The 21,329-nt window shown below is 37.5% G+C and overlaps 4 protein-coding genes across 4 annotated transcripts; 2 read left to right on the top strand and 2 right to left on the bottom strand.

Annotated features, from left to right (window-relative positions):
• Positions 1 to 2,414: 2,414 nt before the first annotated feature.
• On the top strand, positions 2,415 to 4,233 carry LOC126800207 (seipin-1). Its single transcript, XM_050527523.1, has 3 exons — positions 2,415 to 3,278; positions 3,445 to 3,848; positions 3,903 to 4,233. Exons 1-3 carry the CDS (start codon positions 2,415 to 2,417, stop codon positions 4,231 to 4,233), a joined length of 1,599 nt encoding a protein of 532 aa, XP_050383480.1.
• Positions 4,234 to 4,491: 258 nt separating this feature from the next.
• LOC126800906 (putative 4-hydroxy-4-methyl-2-oxoglutarate aldolase 2) lies at positions 4,492 to 6,216 on the bottom strand. Its single transcript, XM_050528333.1, has 2 exons — positions 6,065 to 6,216; positions 4,492 to 5,234 (listed from the first exon to the last, which is right to left on the bottom strand). The coding sequence occupies exon 2, from the start codon at positions 5,218 to 5,220 to the stop codon at positions 4,720 to 4,722; it is 501 nt and encodes a 166-aa protein (XP_050384290.1). The 5' UTR covers positions 5,221 to 5,234; positions 6,065 to 6,216; the 3' UTR covers positions 4,492 to 4,719.
• A 610-nt stretch (positions 6,217 to 6,826) lies between these two features.
• On the bottom strand, positions 6,827 to 9,658 carry LOC126800898 (isopentenyl-diphosphate Delta-isomerase I). Its single transcript, XM_050528322.1, has 6 exons — positions 9,366 to 9,658; positions 9,096 to 9,151; positions 8,830 to 8,921; positions 7,698 to 7,800; positions 7,460 to 7,597; positions 6,827 to 7,332 (listed from the first exon to the last, which is right to left on the bottom strand). The coding sequence occupies exons 1-6, from the start codon at positions 9,617 to 9,619 to the stop codon at positions 7,079 to 7,081; spliced, it is 897 nt and encodes a 298-aa protein (XP_050384279.1). The 5' UTR covers positions 9,620 to 9,658; the 3' UTR covers positions 6,827 to 7,078.
• Positions 9,659 to 17,853: 8,195 nt separating this feature from the next.
• On the top strand, positions 17,854 to 21,045 carry LOC126800889 (uncharacterized). The gene is made up of 8 exons (XM_050528312.1): positions 17,854 to 17,976; positions 18,462 to 18,485; positions 18,740 to 18,845; positions 18,945 to 19,013; positions 19,193 to 19,686; positions 19,951 to 20,212; positions 20,470 to 20,678; positions 20,783 to 21,045. Exons 1-8 carry the CDS (start codon positions 17,972 to 17,974, stop codon positions 20,847 to 20,849), a joined length of 1,236 nt encoding a protein of 411 aa, XP_050384269.1. The 5' UTR covers positions 17,854 to 17,971; the 3' UTR covers positions 20,850 to 21,045.
• The last annotated feature ends 284 nt before the right edge of the window (positions 21,046 to 21,329 follow it).

Raw genomic sequence — 21,329 nt, 5'->3', positions numbered from 1 at the left:
CTTGGCTAGCCGCAAATGTTGAGTGGGTGGTTTATGTTTTGTATCACCCTAAACAATAACCAGTTAGAAGAGACATGTGGCAATTGTAGAGTTCCGCAATCTATGCCTCATAACAAAACTTGCAAGTCATCTTTTGAATTACGGTTCATCAGTTGTAGTAAATCTCAACCCTTTTTTTTTCTAATTTCTTTGTACAAAACCAGAAAATCTATTTCTTTCTTTGGACTGTTGAAATTAAAGTCCCAGGTCTTCAGGTTTGTTTATATGGGATTGGATTTAGGCATTTAGCTACAATATTATGATGTAATTATGTGCTCAAAGCCTCAAACGGCTAACCATATTTTAGTTTCAGTTCAAAAATGTATTAGACTATTAGTCAAAGGACTTATGGTTCTACTACGGATGCTTTAATAGGGTTTTCTCATAATTAGGAATGTTATTCATTAACAACCGCGCACCCCCAGAGCATTTAATTCTTAGGTAACTATAAGCATATTTGCTAGTTAAACGATTCATTAATTTCTCATCTCTCAAAAGATAATATAATACAAACACTCAAAACACTCAAGTGAGCTTTATCCAAATAAGTAAGTCCAACAACTTACCCCCTTTTTTTTTAGGAATTTTGATAACCGACCAAGTTTTAGTCACTAAGTAGATTTTTGACCATCTTTTTTGCTTTAGTTGAAAAATGACCATTTTAAGAGATAAAAGGTTAAGTATACCCTTGTTAAATCTCTCTAACATAAACTTAATTTTTTTGAGAGAAAAAATAATTTAATTAAAACAAAAACTGCCGCACAAGACTTTGACATTTACTATATTGAGATATTATTACTTAGTGCATACCTATTGTCATGAAACTCAATTCAAATTTGCTATAACTTCGATCCGTTTTACATGTTAAATTTTGGCTCTACATACTTTGTCTTAAGAGGGATATATATATATATATATATATATATATATATATCATTACATACTCGTTTGAATAGAAAAAAATTAAAAGAAAAGTACCAAACAATAATAACTACCAATGTAGATAAACAGTAGTATAGTTGGTATCAATGTATAAGGCTTCCATAGCTAATTTAAAAGTAAAACATAGCATAAATATGAATCTTGCACTGTATCAACTAAGAGAAATTATATTTTTGCAAGTCGCGCGGTTGTGACCTCCTCCCTTGCATCTTGTACACTTTTTACTAATTGCATATTCTCCTACAGATGGAATTCGTACAGTCTTACGTCTTCCTGGTACTACTTGTTTTATTGGTGGCAAGACAATTTTGCTCCGCACATCTTTAGGTACATCCCATTCACTTTTATTCCCAACTGGCCAAATAGGTTCTGCATATACTAGAATAAGTGCATTGGCTGTGTAAAATCGAGCGCACATGCTATACAATGATACTCCTTTATATCTACAGGCAACAGATGCATGGGCACAAGGAAGTCGATAAAGATCAAACTCTCGACAAGTAGAAGTCATGTTATTTAGGTCCACGGTATATGTTTGACTTTGATCATGTATTTGAAATGCATAAAGATCAATTGGAGACACCTAATATATAATGAAACTAAAGTTATCATATTTCCTAAACCAAAATCAAATAATATTATACAAATAAATAAATTACTATGACAATAATATTGAAATACTTACCCGCATATGTGAACCACTGTTGTTGTTTTTTCTCACTTTGTCTTCAGCCCACTTAGTTAAGTGTGTATTAAGAGAGCTTGTTGCATCACGTCGTTCAACAAACCATTGTTGAAGCACCTCTCTTAGGTGATCGACTAAAGCTGTAATAGGTAGCTTCCTGGCTTCTTTAAGCTTTGAATTCATAGATTCCACTATATTGGATGTCATCATAAAGAAACTATAAATCCATCAATAAAATATCAAACTACATAAAGAATCATGATAAAGTATCATCATAACCCTAGAAAAAGGTTTAACAAACTACAACTATGAAAAATATAACAAAAACATAAAAGAATAGAATAGTGAAGATGGATGGATGATCTTTGCTCTTTAGGCGTCTACATTATGCTCCGGAGACATCCTCTCATATGAAATTTGTGCTCCCTTGTATAGGGAAGATTCTTGCTCATGTTTAACTTCAATTTCCTTGTAAGACTTAGTTTGAGACTCCTAATTTGATATGGAATGGGAAAACCTTAAATATCTTTTATAAAAAAAGAATTCATGTAATATTTACATCTCCATCTAAATCATTGACCTCAATATATTGGAATTAAATGCACTTGACAACACAACTTGAGTTCTCCATGAATATTAGCAAACCCAAATATGAATTTTTACAAGAGAATTTATAGATGGCGAAGTAACGAGGACAAACCTTTTTCTTCTTCGATTTGAAGTAAACCGTTTCCTAATTAGTAATGCCATGACGAGTTTGACAACAGATGTCAAATTGGTAAGACACAAAGACAAGAGTACTACCACGTTTCATGTTCTCCTTTCATGCACATTCCACAGCTGTAGGCCTGTAGCTGTCTCAACTCTGATACTCTCCTTATTCGAACAAAGACTCTGCTACTCTTCCATGACCGTCTTATCTCTACTAGCTACCCCTCGATCTCTTTCTCACTCGCAGCAATTTACGGTTATGGAATCACCAACTTTTGACCCTTATGCTTATGAAGATGAAGAAGACGAGTTCGAAGACGAGTCGTCGTATCTGATACCAAAGCCATCAGATTGGTTTCCAAAGCTAGTCTCGTTACAAGCTGATTTGATTTACAACTCCATCTTGTTTTTGTTACGCCCCATATTCACCCTCTTCTCTCTCGCCTACGAGTCTTACCGCCAAGCCGAGAAGGCCAAGGTGACCGTTGAGTCCGCCGTCCAAAGTGCCCCCTCCACCATCACACACGGCGCAGTCGTCCTCGTCAAGAAGCTCGGCTTCGGGGTTCTCGGGGCTGCCTATGTCTGCATGGTGTTGATAATGCTTCTGATGCTGGGCACTATTGCGGGAGTTGCTTTGGTGCGATTCTGGCTGGAGGAGCCTGTGGTTGTTAGGGAGAGATTGCACTTTGATTACACCAAAGCTCACCCCAAAGCTGTGTTTGTGTTTGGAGGATCAGGATCATTACAAGGATTAGCTGCTGGGAGTGGTATCAACTACTTCAAGACTATTAGCAGCAACAAGCGTATGCCTTTAGGGGTTCCAGTTGGACATACTTACACTGTCTCTCTCGAGCTTTTGATGCCGGAATCTGATTATAATAGGGCCACAGGGATGTTTCAGGTACGATCACAAGCCCATGATGATCAACTTAGGGAGATCTGTCTTTGATTCACGTTTAACTCTCTTTTGCAATTTATTCGAGAAGCTAAAAACTGATACATTACACTAATTAAAATTGTTGTGCCATCAACGAATTGATTCACATTATTATGTACTATTGCATCAGATGACTGCAGAAGTATTATCAGCCAATGGTGATGTGATTGCAAAGTCAAGCCGGCCATGTATGCTACGATTTAGAAGCCTCCCGATTCGACTGACAAGAACATTTCTTATGGGTGTACCTCTGGTACTAGGCATTTCTGGAGAAACACAGAAGATGACAGTACAAATACTGAGGCACAAGGAAGTCACTTATCCAAGAACCCGAGCAATAAGAATAACATTAAGCCCAAGAGCCAGTACCACATATCTTCCGCAGTTGTATGAGGCTGAAATTGCCCTGAATTCACAGCTGCCTTGGACTAAGCAATTGATGCACGGTTGGAAATGGACGCTCTATGTCTGGGCTTCTTTCTATTGTTACATTATGTTCCTGATAACTTATATAACATGTTGTAGACCACTCTTGTCACCAGTGAGAATGATTACAACTGTGGTGAATTATGTTGCTAGTCGTGCTAGTCATTATCGATCAACTACTGATCATGTTCAAAGAGATAGAGGGGCAAGAGCTGAAGTACGTCGGCAAAGACCCCTTCGTGTGCCTAAAGAGACCGCAACGACTAGGAGTAAAGAAGATTCTGATCAAAGTGAGGATATTTCAGAGTTGATGAGAAAGTGGCAGCGGAGCCGAGCCAAGAGGAAGGCAATCTATCTGCAAACAGATTGGCCAACTGAGACTATAGGCACCTCATCTGCACCATCAACTATTAGTATGAGTACTAGAGAAGATGAAAGTACTGTAGCTGCTGAAGAAGATGTTGGGGACTCGGAATCAGTGTGTACTAGTTAGGAGCTGTGATTGCATATGTGTTAATTAATTTCTGTAGGCAAAGATCATGATCCCATGAAAGGTCCTTCAAATTTTAGCGATTTCTTAGTGATCTAAGATGTAATAAATTTCTGTTGGTCTATATGCCAGACATCAACTTGCAGCAACTTTTGTCATTGCTTTAAGTCCTTGAACTACTAGAACAATTACTTTACCTACAAATGTACAGTATGAAGAAACATCAAAATAGATGATATAATTTCAGCCCAAGTAAAGAGAAACAGAAAGCAGGACATAATTTATAGGTTGATCATCTTGTAAATCACTGAATACAGGAATATTATAGCAATTAAGACCACCAATACAACTAAGATACAATACTTGGCAACTACAGAAGAAACCTACATCAAGAACTGAGAAGCTTTATGCTGCAGGGACTTGCTTGTTTTCCAGTGGAGACAATCAGTTTCGCAGGGTTCAGAAAACTATTCCAAAGGGTGTTGAGGATCACACAGCTAGCTCAGTATGAGAAATCAGAATTCCATCGGTGTCTGCATAGAGCCAATCCCCATCGGTGATTCGTGTCCCAGCAATGGTTATTGGTACTTGCTTCTCTCCGGTTCCCTTCTTGTTGGCTTTCATTGGGTGGGAAGCCAGAGCTCTCACCCCAATGTCACAGCCATTAATCTCATCAACATCTCTTATACAGCCGTTGACCACTATACCGGCCCAGCCATTATTCTGAGCTTGAACTACAGGGTTGCCACCCAATATTGCACACCGCTTGCTTCCACCCCCGTCTACAACAAGAACTCTGCCATTGCCTTTTTCCTCAAGAAACCCACGAACCAGAACATTGTCTTCAAATACCTTCAAGGTCACTACTTGTCCGGAGAAGACCTGCCGCCGCCCATAGATCTGAAAGATCGGTTCAAGCACCCGAAGCTCACCACTTACAATGAGCGATGAATGTGCATCACAGACTTCAGCAGTTGTCACCAAGGCCATTTGTCCCTAAGCACCTTCAGGATAAGACATACATCACAGCATTTGTCAGACCAGTAATATGGCTACTAGATTCAAACTAGCACCACCAAATACAGTTTTGATTTTTCATGCACAAGGCTAAATACCAGAATGGCATGTCAGGTTTGTTTAATTTTTCTCTCTGATAAACATAAGCAATCACAGACTACAACAATCTCGGCTGCATTAAGCACATACAAATGCATCTAATAAAATGCTAGAATCTGAGACAACTAACTATTGACCAAAAGATTTTGTCAGTTGTCAACTGCTTGAACAAATCAATAAAACTTGGGGTTCATCAGTCTTTTCATTCTAACTAATCTTGTGTGTGTTAGCACACAAATATATAAACATTCTATGATTACTACGTGTTCGGCCTGACCCTATATACATATGTTTCCAGCATTTCTAGATTCGTTCCAAGAATCAAACTACAAGAAATTCAATTGGAGAGGCTATGGCAAATCTAACTCCAGATACACAGTGACACAAACACACAAAGTAAATAGGAGAAACAAAACGTGATCACACATAATGAAACGAAAAAGATGACTAAGAAACCATCAAGTCATCGACAGATGCAAATCAAGATTGGATATTTATGGTCAACCAGCAATCTGATCAGAAGATATATTCAATGAATCGCAGCAACTTGTTTCAAACCCATGAAGTTTTTCATCAGAATCCAAACAATACACCCAAAGATCCAAAGCAGCAAAAGATTGAAACTTTATGAACAAGCATACTATTATCACAATCTTGTGAGCAAATCAGAAAAATGAAGAAAATAAAAACAGAAGTAAATGAGCTGCAAAGTGTTTACCTTGAATGGAGCAACAGGAGACCAGAACAGAGCAGTGAAAGAGAGACAGATGCAGAGAAAGAGAGAGAGGTATATGAATATGAGAGTTGTGATGATTCAGAGTGACATGAGGTATAATGGAAACGGAAGGAAGGGACAAGTTCGAGATTAGAATCTCTGTTCAACAGTAAAGCGCGTGGCACCTTTCTTCTTGTTTTATCTTTTTTTTTTAACTCTTTTGTTATTTTATATTAAAGGGTCTGTCTTTCGTATAATTTCGTATAGTTAAATTTTGTTTTTGAAATTATTCGTATAATTACTTTACAGAATGAGAAAATATGAGATAGTTCTGTTGATCAACTCAGAAACTGAATTAGTTACTCTGTTGAGTTCTGTTGAAACCATCATTTTTAACTGAATTAGTTACCCTTCTTTTATTAAGGTTCTGTTGAAATTATTCGTATAATTACTTTACAGAATGAGAAAATATGAGATAGTTCTGTTGATCAACTCAGAAACTGAATTAGTTACTCTGTTGAGTTCTGTTGAAACCATCATTTTTAACTGAATTAGTTACCCTTCTTTTATTAAGGTTCTATTTATGAACATTTCAAATGCAAAGGATAACATGCATTATAATATGGGAGAGAGACAGATGATGACGATGTGAGATCCTCCCAATGGAGGGATGAATTGCTTTTCAGTGGCGTCAGTCACTGATCAAATGCTTCTCTCACAATTACCATATCAATAATCAAGCTGTAGTAGAAATGAAACTGCAGGTTTCTACAAAAAAGAGACCTTTATTGATTCATCAGAGTGGAGTTCTACATTACAGACAACTTGTTATATTGAACAACAGAATCATCAACTACCACAGCAACAACAAAATGCCTGCTTCTAATTGTTTGCTTTTTCCACAATGCGCGTCCCGAATTTATTGGAATAAAAGCCAAAGCCACTAGCAATGATAAAGAGTTACACCATAATCGAACTTTCCCAGTTCCAAACAGACGGGCTTGATTTGATAATTATTCAAGTCAACCTGTGAATAGTTTTCATGTCAGCAGCTTCCTTGATGGTGCGTTTCTCAACATGATCCCACCACTTGAAGAGGAAATTGTCCACAACTAGCCTGAACCAAGGGGACAACTTCAGGCCTTCCTCCCCGGCATCTGCCTTCCTCAACAGCTCTTTCAACTCCTCTTGGTTTACGTATTTGATATCTGCAACTTCATCAGGGTTTGGATGCACATTCACATCTCGCACTGTGAAGAGCAGGTAATCAACTGCAAATACAAAAGATAATAAGGTCGAGTCAGCTTAACATTTTGAACAAACCCCCTCTCACAAGTTTAAGTTGCGAGTAAAGTGTTAAAGCAGCATAACGTAGGGTAAACCAAGTTAGAATATTACGTTCATGTTCACCCCACTTGCCGTCAGAAGGTGCCTTGTACAACATGCGACCCAAGGGTATAAAACAATCAACTGGCACATCTTCAGCAGGGATACCCAGTTCATCCAAAAGCTTCCTTTGAGCAGCATTTCTAACTCCTGAAAGAACAGATTAAAATCATTAAGACACAAGTATCATCAAGGAAACTACAGTTGGTTCTCCAAAGTAGTTGTAAGGTACATAGAGAAGTGAAGATACCAAGGCACTCCTCATCGATAAGCTCAGATTCACGGTATAGTGGATGACTGCAACATGTGTTTGTCCACACAAGAGGGAATGTAACCTTTGTTGCAGAACGTTGCTGAAAAGAAGACGCATATTTCAGCTTATCACTCAGTGTATTGCAGTAAAGCCAATAGAGAAGCTTACCAAAAATACGTGTACAGAATTTCAAACAAAAATTTTATGCAGCTATACAACCAGACTGTGACTAGAAGTAGCAGAAAAAGGAAAAGCCGATGATATATAACCTTCTATCTTTATCTACTTACGATACTGCTAATACCACTAAACATGAGTTAGAATTTTAAATGGAAGAACATATAATAATGCTGGAAACGTTATCTTTCAGCATAAAATAAACTGATCAATGTTTGCAAACATTCTCTACTCCACCGACACAGAAATCTGCAGCTATTGAACACCTTAACTATGTCAGCATTCAGCTTCCAAATTTCTGTCAGAATTTTAAACCAGATTCAAGAAAATGTTTGTTAGCTTATTTTCAGTTATGATCCTACTCTTTGGTTGGTAATCATATATCGGTTAGACGGTTACAGTTGCACAGCTTGTAATGAGTTCTATATCATTATATACAAGAACTCCATGCACAGTTTATTTAACTATTGCTCCCAATACAGAACATGCCATGTCTCCAGGGGATTTAGCCTCAAATTCTAGAATATATTCAAACTCATTTAAACTTGGTCCATTTCAGTTTCAGTGGTACAAAAAGTAGATATCTAAACACATTGGTTGCTATAATCTCAACTCATGGTGCTACCAAGGTAAAGGTCTAACCATCTGTATCAAATATTGATATCAGTTCAAGAAACCAGTTAAACTTGAGTTCCATTTTCATCTCAGTGGTGTCCGGTTTCAAACATCAAAACAACACAACTCCCCACAGGTTCTATACATCTTAACTGGATTTCAATACACATTCTAAGTCACATGTACACAAGTATTGAAGTGTATGAGAGACTTTGTTGCGCAGCACAATTATTAGAGCTTGACTATATTGCCCAAGTAAAATAACTCTGGGACAACCCTATTAAGTTCCCCATGATCTAATCATATATTGAGCATAAACATGGGAAATGAAAAGTACCTGAAGAAGCAACTCGTTCTTTGAGTTGAACAAAAAGACACTGAAAGCTCTGTGAAGCAGATTTTCAGCTTCAATCTTCTCCATCAAATGACCTGTAGTTGTCAAAAAACAAAAAGCACTAAAATTTAATAAACAAGATGATGGTTGTATCAACATGAGTAATATGTCTGACACTGCTGACCCTGTTAAAAACCACGAAAGCGTGTGATCCATTCTGATGTTATAAAAAACATGAGTAATATGTGAGAGAAGCAACTAGTACTTACAATTGTACTTGGTGTCATGTCCTACAACACGATCATTCTCATCCACCAAAATACATCTGCAGCAGAAATGAGATTAAATAACTAGAACTAGAACTAGAACAAGAACTGGAGTATGCATTGTGTTTCAGTTCTGAAACACAAAGCTGGATCGAGCTCTGTGCTTGGAGCTTGATACCATATAAAAAAAACAATCTTTATCGTTGCTTATTAAACAAATTAGAGAAATGAATCGAATAGGGAAAGAGGGGAGGGGCAAAGGCAGGAACTTACTCGTCCTCGAACATGAGGCGTCGCTGGACGGCGTCCATGCCGGCATCGGGGGCGTCGGCCATGGTGGAGATTGATGGCCTTACCGGAAAAAGAGAAGGGGAAGCTTTTGATAGAGATAGAAGACAATGGGTCGGAAAGGTTGACGGAGAAGAAGAGAAAAGACGGAGAAGAAGATGAGATTCGGGAGAGAAGAGGGAAGAGAGTGTGGCTCTGGTAGCTGTATTAAGGAGACCACTAGTTGCGGTGAAGCTCATTATCTCTCGCTCTCACCCAATTATATAGAAGTCTCCGTCTCCGTCTCCGTCTCCGTCCTCACTTGAATATCAAAATCAAATCTTTGATCTTATTTCCCCTTCTTCTGTATTCTATTTTGTTTTGTTTATGACCCCCCTAGTCCAAAATTAACCTCTCCAAAATCATATGACATATGGTATGTTTTTTTTACAGTACTTACTTCTTTTTTTAACACAATTTAGTAGTGCAGGGGCATAATGTTGAAATTGAGCCTGATTGTGAGACCTTGGTACGTGTCCTCTTGGACAAAGTGGATGACATGTCGGAAGTTTGAACTAATGTGGAGGATTGCAAGGCCTATTTAGGTGAGTTATCATCTTCGTCTTTGCGGTTTGTTTACAGACATAGATTCACGCATCTTGTTAGTTAAGGTTTTCTAGATGATTATTGGATAGATGAGACACCTGTGATGTGATTATCCAGGATGTTCTTCTTAAGGATGGTTGTACTATTAATAATCCTTCCCGGGATAGAAACTTCTTACCCCGATTCAAAAAAATATCACATTGGAGTAAAGTGTTACGTAAATATGATATTTACTTAAAAAAAGATATCATGTAAGTTTACAACTGTAGCATTTCATTTTATAGTTATGGGGAGATAAAGAAGTGGATCCATGTAAATGATGGTAAAAGTTGATGGTGTGAGAGTTGAGGTGAATGTGGAGTTGAGGTGAATGTGGAGTTGAGGGTTGAAGTTAGCAACGCCGTGATACTCCGTTTAGTCAGATTTGAGAGTCAAGATATATATGCCACCTCTCCATCTTAGTCTCAACTGATTTTTATAGTAGTGCGTAGGACAATGTTGACCCGGCAGCAAATGGAGGCAGGCAGCGTAGTTTACTTGTTGTTGTTCAACTTAATCTTTTCAAGGCATTAAGCTTCTTAATGTAGATTTTGGGGTACTCGATCTAAACCAATGTTAGCTGTTTTGATCTTTAATGATCGAATGGATCAGTAGTTGTATGCATTGCGGGGTTCCTTGATGTATTTTAATAGATAATGGGGTAGAAGTAAAACATAGCAGGCTACAGTTGCGGCATGAGGCCACCAACCCCAGCCCGAAGATATAATCACTATAATGTGAAACATGTGAAAGAATGAAAGCAAGAGTGCTAGAGAGGACATAGGAGTCCCCCAATTATTTATGAGTCAACATTGGCATGCCGGGCAGCATCTCTCACACGTGGACTCCCAAATATGCCAACATTTGTTGCAGCTTTCTTCAAATCTGAATCGGAAATTGCAATGTTAATTGTCACTGTTCAGGGCTCCACTCCCACTATGCCAAAAATTGAATATTATCACACAAACAAAATCAAGAACATATCTATAGAGTGCATGTTTTTGTTTACTTTCGTATGATTGTCAATTGTTTTCGCCCCTCGTCTCCACCATTTCATGCAACTCGGTTGCTGGTAATCCAGTTACAAAGTTACGTGCGGGATTTAAAATTACAGCCAATTTTAAGGATAGATTTTAAATTAAACCCACTAAATATATTTTTTTGGGTAGATACATTTTATGTCCTATTTTCATGAAATTTACAAATTTCCACAATTTAATATTTATAACATCATATAATAAATAAGCTTAATTAATATTATATCTTAAATATTATGATTATGAGTTTTTTGTAATGCTGAAATTTTTTATGTTTTAATCAATTTAATTATTATTGTAAGAAATCACTTATTGTTTTATATAATTTGTTGTAAAGTTAGGTGCTACAAAATTTATTTACTCTATATAAGGTATAATCATAATATTATTTCCTTAAAAAGAATACTACACAAAACCAGAGAGTGCGACTGAAAGGAAAAAAAAACAAAATTCCTTATTCCATGTCTGGCAGTGAGCGCTTTCGCCGTCATCGGATAGGCCATGTTTCCCAACATGGGTTTGTTGTGCGCCGATCTCCGTGTCTGAGGGTGGAGTGAGATTGTGTGTGGTGATTGTCAGGGAGAGGAAGAGAGTGTGGGTCTCTGGTTGTTATCTCGTTGGGTAGATTGACGAAAGTTTGTTGCATGGTCGGAAAGGCGGTGGTCAGGTGATGGGAACCTTGTGGTGGTGAGATCCAAATCGAATCGCATAGATCATATCTAAGTTGTGCTATCGTTCAAATCAATTCGACGACAAAATGGGTCTACTAGGGGTGGCACCAATCTTGGGATCGGCGAGGATGATGCGTTGACAACTGCGGTGGAGGGGCGGTGTAGTGGGTGGTGCGACATCAGTAGTTAATGTGTGGTCCGACCAAATTTGGTTAGCTGCGCTATGTTTCCTCTTGATAAACAAATGAGCTTGGGTCCTCTTTGTGGGCCCAACTTTAGGTATTTTCTTAGTTTTAATTATGCTTTTATTTTTGGTATTTAGTTAATTTAATAAATTTCATAAAGTTGTGTAGGGGGAGTCACGGTGCGTGCTTGTGTGTGAACTTTTTTGTGCCTTGTCTAGTGTCTACTATAGGTCGGTGAAGAGTTCCTTATTTCGTCAAATGGTCATTACTGTCTAGTGGTAGAGTGAGACTAAGTGTCGTTGGACTAATATTCCGACTACAACATAGTGAGAGAGTTGCTTTATTGGATATTAGGATATGTAATTGTTGCTTCATCATCGTTAGAGTTGTCCTCTCCATTATATCACCATTGTTTCAAATCAAATAAAGTCGTAATTAGAGTTGTACTTTTTGCTAGTTTGTGCTTTGTTGAGTATTTATTTATATGATTATTTGATATTATGTCACGTCTTTGTAATTAGGGGTTTAGGTTTTACGTCTCCCCTTGTATTCAACAGTTTCTTTAATGAAAGGTTGAGGGTGGCCACACTACCCCTCCCATAAAAAAAAAGGTAGAATCATAAAATAAGCCTAAAATAATTAGAGTATTATTTCTAGTTAACTTGAGTTTCAAATACTCTGGTATATAGGAAGTTTATATACTGAATATTTCACATGACACCTCTATATTAGACTCTAATTTTTATTGTACCTCGTCATTAGGTTTTCTATTACATTATACCTATGATTGCATAAATACACACACACATATCATTGTAATGAACCTTTTTTAAGGTGGAAAGTTATGTTACTTAAACTCTACTTAATAGGTACAATAATAATGTAAATGGTTGAGATAAATAGGTTATCTCAATCAAGATTAAACATGACTAATATACTTAGAAGAAGGGGGAAAAAATAAAAGAACAAGATTGTGTAACTTACAATTAGACACCTCTTGAGTAGACAAATAACATCAAATGTGGTAGGAGTGAAAATGCAATCCAATAAGTAAAACAAAACTCTTTCTCTCATTTGATCTCGTTCTCCAATCACTTTCACAACACAATCCATAAAACAAACTGTTTTTCTCATTTCTTCTTTAACCTCTTTATTTTTACATGACACTTATATAAAGAGTAATATACATAAAATAAGGTAATAAATTGATAATGTAATATTTATGATAAAGTTAAATCCAACTAAATTTTAGCTTAGCATTTGAAATCCAGCTTGATGATAAAACTGAGTATGATACCAAATAAATCAATATATAGTCTAAATGAAAAATCAGTACATAAAAAAAATGAGAAAAAACTATTTATCATAGACAAACTCTCAATATGGTAAGTTTGCTTACATGAAGTGGGTGTAAATTGAAAGAAAATGACGTATGAGTTTATTTTGAAAGAGACTTGGCAATATTGGGTTTATATCTAATTATCTCAAATTACATTTGAACGCAAATATGTTGGCGAATGGCGATACATGTATTCTCGTAGTATAATAAGTATAAACTATCACGTTAAGAAAATAGAGGCCCCAAAGTGTTGCTATCTTATTTGAATTGTAAAGTACCAATTCTTTGGTGTATTCCTAATGGAAACAAATTTGCCGACCACACTCTATTTGTCTACATTTATAAACTCATGTTATTTGTCAAATTGCTCAATTATTATCAAAATATGAGCTGAAAAAAGACACATAACATGAGTTTAGAAAAATGGGCACAAGGTGGTCGACAAAATTAGAGCCGAGATGCCAACCACATTATATTCTGAATGATATACTTAATTTTTTTAGAAGAATTGGTACTTAATAGTTAGGAATGATATACTTAATAGTTAGTTAGGGAAGTAAATTTTAGAATTGCTTCTCTTTTAAGACCGGGAGCCCGGGAGCATAGGCTAGAGCGGCGGAACAAGGATCAGATTCTTACCCGGGTTAATTGTTGTGTTATAATTCCTATGGATCTCTTAGTAAGATACAATATGTTGCGTTTTATGACATAAAGCTCATTAGTGTGGCATCCCTCTATCTATGTACGTGTATTGTATAAGATGCAATACAATACGAAGAAGCACATACTGACATACATATGTTTAAGGTCGTTTCTGAGAATTTTGAAACCAAGTGTGAAAAAGTCTACTTCGATTTCAGTATAGAAAAAAAAAAAAATATATATATATATATATGTTTTTGGCTCAAATCTTCCTGATAGAGACTTTTTAGAACTCCAGGTGCGCTGCTCGTCTCCCAGAAGCAAAAGCAGGAGCAATGTGGAGAGACAAGCCCCCAGGTTTGAAGATTCTGTGGGTTTGGACCCTGGGCACCGCCGCTGGTACTATTTACTCTACTCTCTAACCTCCTTCTACCTCTATATGAAGACCCATTATTCTAATTGGCTATCTTCTATGGTCAGTTTTGGTTGCGAATGTGGTCAGGACCAGGATCAAAGACATGGACGACCTCATGAACAACACCCAGGAGCATCATCATCAACAACAACAACAACAACACAGCGCCGCCGCGGACCCCGATGAAGTGATTCGAGAGGAGAAATCGCAGTAGCTGGCTAGGTACTTCGGCATCATTCCCAATTTTGTACCAACAACACTCTTCTCTATTCTACTGTTGAACAAGACTCTTGATTATCATGTCTCAGTTTGGATAGATGGTTTTAGGGGCTTTTTCAAAACATTTTTTTGTATTGTGATTTTCATACTGCTACTCTTTTTCAATATTTCATTTTGATTATGTTGACAGTTGCTACAGTCTTTTGAAATCTTAATCTCATGTCTCAAAAATATATGCCTTTCCATTTTTCTAGCTAGGCATGCTTCCTGCAGTGTTAGCTTTTCATTAAGGTACTGAACAGAAGGACTTAAATTTGAAGAATCCTAGTAAAATAGGTAAATGCTCCTTGGGTTTGTTTCTTGTACCGTGCTAATTACACAATGTTAACAATTAGAGGAGGTGCACCATCGATCGCTATGTTAGCGTATAAGAAGAGACCGGCAATCCTCCTGAATCCTGTTAGTTTAGAGGCAGGGTAGAATCATAGAACATCTTCCTTCACTGAATTTAGTTCTTCCTCCTTTTTGGTTACATATGCTTCCAACTGAGTGTTTTATTTGGTTAGTGTGAATGTGTGATAATAGATTGATATCCAAATGCATGCTAGCTTTAGTACATAAATTGAATTTGCTAGTTGGAAAAGAGTCTCTTGCCAGAATCAGGGAAACCAACTTAATTGTTTATGAGATGGGAAGTCTGGTCATGGTTACTCAGACGCATTGGTTTGACAGTAAAAAAGAGCAGGATAGGAGCACCAAAATCCTCCGTGCTTGATTAATGACTCATCTTTCTTGAGTTCTGAAGTTCAAGCCGGAGAAGGACATCTTCCTATTCCATTATTGATCACACTCGTATGCTTCTAGGTTTAGTTATCGTTTCTTCTCTAGCATCACATCGTCCGGAAATCACCCTTGGATCTTGAATGCTTAAATGACATGACATTGTGTGATTCTTGGTCAATTATTACAGATTCAGATATCATATTGCTGTTTTACTTTCTGGTCAGAATATCGTGTTGTTGTTAAGTGAGTTTTTGATATCCTGGCCTCACCAGACCAAATAAAATAGACAGAGAAACGAAATGGAAATCCTCAGCACAAATTTTGTAAGAGATTCAAGACTATCAAGCTACAAGACCATGTTGCAACCATAACCCCCCATTTGGTTTCATCTTTTACGCAAGAAATCCGAGAATGTGGTCTTCTCTTAACTAAATTCAAACATAGAATGGAAAAACTATGCGCTAACAAAAAATTGGAGAGCAGTGTTGTAGGTACTAGTTGCATATATGAGAAGGTGTTTTAGGGAAAATCATTCTTGATGTGCCTTTGTCTATTCCATATAGGTTAAGGAAATAATATGGTTCCAAGTAGTAATAGGTTTACTAGTATTAGAGATAGGAATCCTAGTCATGTTATAATCCTCTATAAATAAATAGAGGCTCATGTCAATGAATACGTTACATCTCAATTAGCTCTCTTACTATTATAGCATTTTCCACTACAACAAAAGGAACCCTAGCTAGGTAGCTAGAGAAGATCTGCGAGGCATGTTGCGAGGGTATAATGCGGGATTGAAATCGAAACCGTTAGTCCTGGTCCGTGATCCGTTAGACGAAAAGAAGAAGAAGGATAAATGGTTAACGACGATTGAGAACCCGAAAAAACCAGGAGAATTTTTATAGGTTGAATGGACCGGAGAGATGTCGGAGGAAGAGATCAAGAACCGGAAATTTGCAAGTAAGCTTCTTACTTTCTTATTGAAATTGAATTCTAGTTTTGTAACAAGCTTAGTGTTTCCAATTGGAACAGGTAAGGACCGTAAGGAGGAAGAGGAGGAAGAAGAAGCGAGACAAGACTATACAATTTGGTTATGACGACTTTTGGCATAACCAAATTCGGACGTGATGCTATGTTTTGTGGGATTTGTGGTGCAAAGGACCATCTTCCTGCAAATTGCTCTTGTAACAGTTGTAAGTATTCTGTCAAACTCTTCACTGGTACCCCTCCTCCCGGAGACTATTCATGTTCCTCCAAAACCAAAAAGAAAGGTCTGGTCGATGGACTTCCTTGTTCTGCCGGATCCATCACATATACCAGAATACCAACCGGAGTTGATGCCTCGTCGTGATGAAGATGACTTCTTTGCTTCCCCGGAGGAGATGATTGATTATATTAAGGAGATGAACAAGAAGAGTAAAACAACAAGTAGTATGGCAGATAAACCGGTGGTTATCGGAGGCGCCTGGACTCCTCCACCAGGTCCTCTCGAGTATTGTAGGATCTGTTGCAAGCAAGTTAAGCACTCATATCTTCGCTGCCCGTACCTGCAATGTGTCCCACCTGGTACATCTGTTGGCCCTGGCTATGAAGTAGCTTGTTTAGGTTGTGGCCGGCGAATTGAACTGTTATAAGCATCCGAAAAGCAATTCTGCTGTTCTCGCTTTTCCGCCGCCAACAGTGCCAAGCGATCGCCCATTGGATTAGTGAGTTTACTGGATTTGTTGTTTTCAAAAAATGGAAAAATTTGCCATGAAAATGATGAGTTCGTTCTTGTCCCTTCTAAAGTCATGGGATCTTGAATGCTTAAATCCTCGGTCAATTAATACAGATTCTGATATCATATTGTTTTTTTTTCCTTTGGGTCAGAAAATTATATTGTTGTTGAGTGAACCTACTTTGATCTTCTGGCTTCACTAAACCAAATACAATAGACGCAAATGAAATAGAAATCATCGGCACAATTTTGTAAGATGAAGACCATGTTGCAAACATAACCCCCCATTTGGTCTCATCTTTAACGCAAGAATGTGGTCTAAATTCATACACAGAATGGGGAAAACTATGTGCTAACAAAGAATTGGAGAGCAGTGTTGTAGCTACTAGTTACAGAGTGATACAATCCCGTTCACTTAGCAACTGTTGACCAGGGAACATTTGCACAAAAATATCTGTTTATCTAATAGACGCTTAAAAAAGTCTAAAACACTACGGTTTGTTCTGATCAAATGTATAAGATTCATTTTTGAACGATTGACACCATCTACAAAAATTATGTTTCGTAATCTAATCAACATGCATGGTCTGCCAAACACAAAATCTTTATACTCAGGTGTGTATCTGTATCCTACTCAGTTTTTTAGTAAATTGTGAAAATAATACCTAAATTTAATCAGGCAGTTGCGCACAATTAAGTTTAGGATTGCCAAAATAAGAACTGCAAGTTATTTGCGTCATTTTGTGTTTTATTTGTCTACTGTAAATTAATAGTAGTAATGATTAATTTACATTTTCTCTCACTGGTGCTATTAAATATCAGAGTGTCCAATCCACCACAGCATTCTTCCTCCCCTTTCTTTCTCTGTTTCTCTCTCTCTCTCTCTAATCAAAAAGGGGCTCTCAAACGCGCCGAGACTACCTCACCGCCTCCCACTCTCCGATCCCTCTTCGTCTTGGTTTATGAGGCCTCTCTCTCTCTCTCTCTCTCTCTCTCTCTTCTTCGCTTTTGCTTCCCTTTTCTTTTCTGTAATCTTTGCTTTTGATTCTATGGTGTGGCTCACAGATCTAATTCGATTCCTTCAACTATTTTTGATGCAAATCTTGGTTCTTTAGGTTGTGTTTTCTTGATTGGTTTTGCCCTATGTCAGATCATCTGTTCAATTTCTTGTTCTTATGTTGCTATTTCCCATCTAATTTAGCTTTGTTAGGGTATTAGGTTTACAATTTGATTTGGGTATTTCTGGATTTAGAGAAAGGGACAATCTTTGATTATCTGAAACTTTGATTTGAGCTAAAGATGAGACTTTTTGAATGGATTTTGTTTCTCTTTTGAATTCTGATCCGGTTTATTGTGGTGTGAAATTGAAATTGGATGTGAAGTCTTGTTTATATCTGCGCTAATCGTTTGAATACATACTGATCGACTTTGGATGTGTTTTTGTATCTGCAGCTCGAAGGAGAGACCCACTCTCGGGTGAGTCTTGTTACATTCTTTGTATATTTGGGTTATGCTTTGTACTTATTGCGTCAGGCTTGTGTTTTAGTTAACTCAACGACAATATTATTGATGATGACTTTTTGCATTTAGTAAAAGTTTGAATTGAGTTGGCTATAAATTTTGGGAGGTTCTGGTCAATTTGTCAAATTTAGAAAGAATATAGGCGATGAGTATATTTCTTCTTCTCCCTGACTTGCATCTCATGTTTTTTTGTCTTTCTATGTGTACAGTGGCACGCGGATTAAGACCCGCAAACGGAATATTGCAGCGCCGCTGGACCCTGCAGCTTTTGCGGATGCAGTGGTCCAGATATATCTGGATAATGCTGGTGATCTGGTAATTGTTATCTTTATGCTGGTGGTCTGGTCTAGTTATGTCCCTGTGTTCTTTTGCTTTTTTTTTTTAGTTGGTCATCTCTTAAAATGATTTGTGCAGGAACTTATTGCCAAGAGCATTGAATCTTCTGACCTTAACTTCTCAAGATACGGTGACACCTTTTTTGAGGTAAGTTCTCTCAATGCCGGTGACCTTTTTATTGTGTTTTTTTTAATGTAAATTTGTGAGTCTTAGGTAGTTTCAGTGGATATTTAGCATGTGTTAAGACTTAAGATGAATGATCATTCTCTGCACTGACTGTCTTTCAATTACAATGAATGCAACTCACAATTTGAATTCAACTGTAGGTTGTTTTCACTGGGGGCCGTACACAGCCTGGAACAACAAAGCCAGATGAGGGGGAGCGCCACCCTTATTCTGTACTAGAGTCTGAGCCTAGACGCGAAGTCATAATACCATCTGTTATCTATATACAGAAGATTTTGAGGCGGAGGCCATTTCTGATCAAGAATCTTGAAAATGTCATGCGACGTTTCCTTCAGTCATTGGAGCTTTTTGAGGAAAATGAGAGGAAGAAGCTGGCAATTTTCACTGCCCTTGCATTCTCTCAGAAGCTATCAGGACTTCCACCGGAAACTGTTTTCCAGCCAATGCTCAAGGATAATCTTGTTGGCAAAGGGCTAGTTCTGTCATTTATAACTGAGTTCTTCAAGGAGTATCTGATTGACAACAGCCTCGATGATTTGATTTCGATTCTGAAAAGGGGTAAAGTCGAGGATAATCTTCTGGACTTCTTCCCAGCTGCAAAGCGAACTGAGGAGAGTTTCTCTGAGCATTTCACGTAAGTTAATTAATTTCTGACAAGAATTGTTAGCATGACCACTTTATAACAGAACTATCATTTTAGCATATAAATTCATAACTGGTACATATGAGATTCAATAGAACTGATGAATCTCAAGTAGCTGTGATCCATGAGTGTTTCAGTTAGCTTCTAAGTTTTTGTTTCTATGTCCGCTTTCTCACATCTCTAATATCATGTGCGAACTTAACAATAGTATTGGGTTGCTGACTTGTACTTGGGTATGTTTATGCCAATTTTCAGCAAGGAAGGGCTAGTGGCCTTGGTTGAATACAATGAAAAGAAGATTTTCGAGGTGAAGCTTAAGGACATGAAATCGGCTTTGACAACCCAGATAACAGAGGAAACTGATATATCTGAGGTCATAGAAACTGTGAAGCAGCGTGTTAAAGATGCCAAATTGCCAGATGTTGAAGTTGTGCGTATCCTTTGGGATGTCATTATGGATGCTGTGCAGTGGTCTGGTAAGAATCAGCAACAGAATGCCAATGCAGCTCTTCGCCAGGTCTGTTTGAATCTTTTGTTCATATGCTCAATGTGTTCAATATATCGACAAATGACAAAAGAATACTTCCAATGGTTTATCGATGAAGCAGTTGAATGTAATTTATGAGCTTTGAAACACTCGAGAGGATCAAAGATATGAGTTAAAATGGTTAACAAATCTAAATATTGAATGCTGAAAAATATATATTATCTGTTTATTGTTTTTACTCAGAATTATTGTTTAATGGGCCTGTTACAAACAAATGTGAAATACAGGTGAAAACATGGGCACAACTGTTGAATGCCTTCTGCACCAATGGGAAGCTTGAGTTGGAGCTTATATACAAAGTTCAGATGCAGTGCTATGAGGATGCCAAGCTGATGAAGCTGTTCACTGAAATTGTTAGGTCTCTGTATGATCAGGATGTGCTTGCAGAAGACACTATCCTCCATTGGTTCCGCAAAGGAACAAATCCCAAGGGCAGGTAGGGCTTTCTTCTCGACTTCAAAATTCACAAATATATGTTTTAAAGTAGTGTTACTTGGTTTAAGTTTCAAAATTATAAATATCTGCTGGAAATTGTTGCAGGCAAACATTTGTGAAAGCTCTGGAGCCTTTTGTGAAGTGGCTGGAGGAGGCAGAAGAAGAGGAGTAGATGCAGCTGCCTGATGTTGCCACATTATTCACTGCCGCGTCGCATTATGTTTTATGTTATTTTTCTAGTTGCATGACAGAACCAAGTCATAAATATTCTGTATAACCTACTAAGGTTTGGTGTGGCTGTTGAATGTTGATGATGATGATGATGCTGAAATTACATTATAAATAATTGATGCTTTCCTTTTATTTTTCTTGTACGGATATTTCCCTTGGGCAACTCATAATGCCTAGGTACAGAGCTTCCCTGTTGTCAATGTCAGTCTCTGTAGAATTGATAAGTCCATATGTAGCAGAAACCAAGTACTAGGGTAAACCCCTTGACGAAGCTCTGCTCTTGTGGTTGACAAACTAGTTATAAACCAAAAATTGGATAGTATTTCAGAAATCGGGAAACTTGAACATGTGTTCATTTCATTATTAAAAAAAAAACCTCGTTCATTTCATTAAACTTGTTCAGTTCCAGTTCCAGTTCCAG

Source organism: Argentina anserina, chromosome 6, assembly GCF_933775445.1.
Source record: "Argentina anserina chromosome 6, drPotAnse1.1, whole genome shotgun sequence".
NCBI lineage: Eukaryota > Viridiplantae > Streptophyta > Magnoliopsida > Rosales > Rosaceae > Argentina > Argentina anserina.
This window is presented reverse-complemented; position numbering and strand designations above follow the sequence as displayed.

What these genes read in the sequence shown, in the direction of transcription:
- LOC126800207 (XM_050527523.1), top strand. Translation starts at nt 2,415, where the DNA reads ATGACGAGTTTGACAACAGATGTCAAATTGGTAAGACACAAAGACAAG. An exon ending in GGGCCACAGGGATGTTTCAG is followed by an intron (nt 3,279 to 3,444) that starts GTACGATCACAA and finishes CTATTGCATCAG; the next exon opens with ATGACTGCAGAAGTATTATC. An exon ending in ACATGTTGTAGACCACTCTT is followed by an intron (nt 3,849 to 3,902) that starts GTCACCAGTGAG and finishes TAGTCGTGCTAG; the next exon opens with TCATTATCGATCAACTACTG.
- LOC126800906 (XM_050528333.1), bottom strand. Translation starts at nt 5,220, where the DNA reads ATGGCCTTGGTGACAACTGCTGAAGTCTGTGATGCACATTCATCGCTC.
- LOC126800898 (XM_050528322.1), bottom strand. Translation starts at nt 9,619, where the DNA reads ATGAGCTTCACCGCAACTAGTGGTCTCCTTAATACAGCTACCAGAGCC. An exon ending in AGAACGAGTTGCTTCTTCAG is followed by an intron (nt 7,801 to 8,829) that starts GTACTTTTCATT and finishes TCTTCTTTTCAG; the next exon opens with CAACGTTCTGCAACAAAGGT. An exon ending in CAAGTGGGGTGAACATGAAC is followed by an intron (nt 7,333 to 7,459) that starts GTAATATTCTAA and finishes TTGTATTTGCAG; the next exon opens with TTGATTACCTGCTCTTCACA.
- LOC126800889 (XM_050528312.1), top strand. An exon ending in AAGGAGAGACCCACTCTCGG is followed by an intron (nt 18,486 to 18,739) that starts GTGAGTCTTGTT and finishes CTATGTGTACAG; the next exon opens with TGGCACGCGGATTAAGACCC. An exon ending in ACGGTGACACCTTTTTTGAG is followed by an intron (nt 19,014 to 19,192) that starts GTAAGTTCTCTC and finishes ATTCAACTGTAG; the next exon opens with GTTGTTTTCACTGGGGGCCG.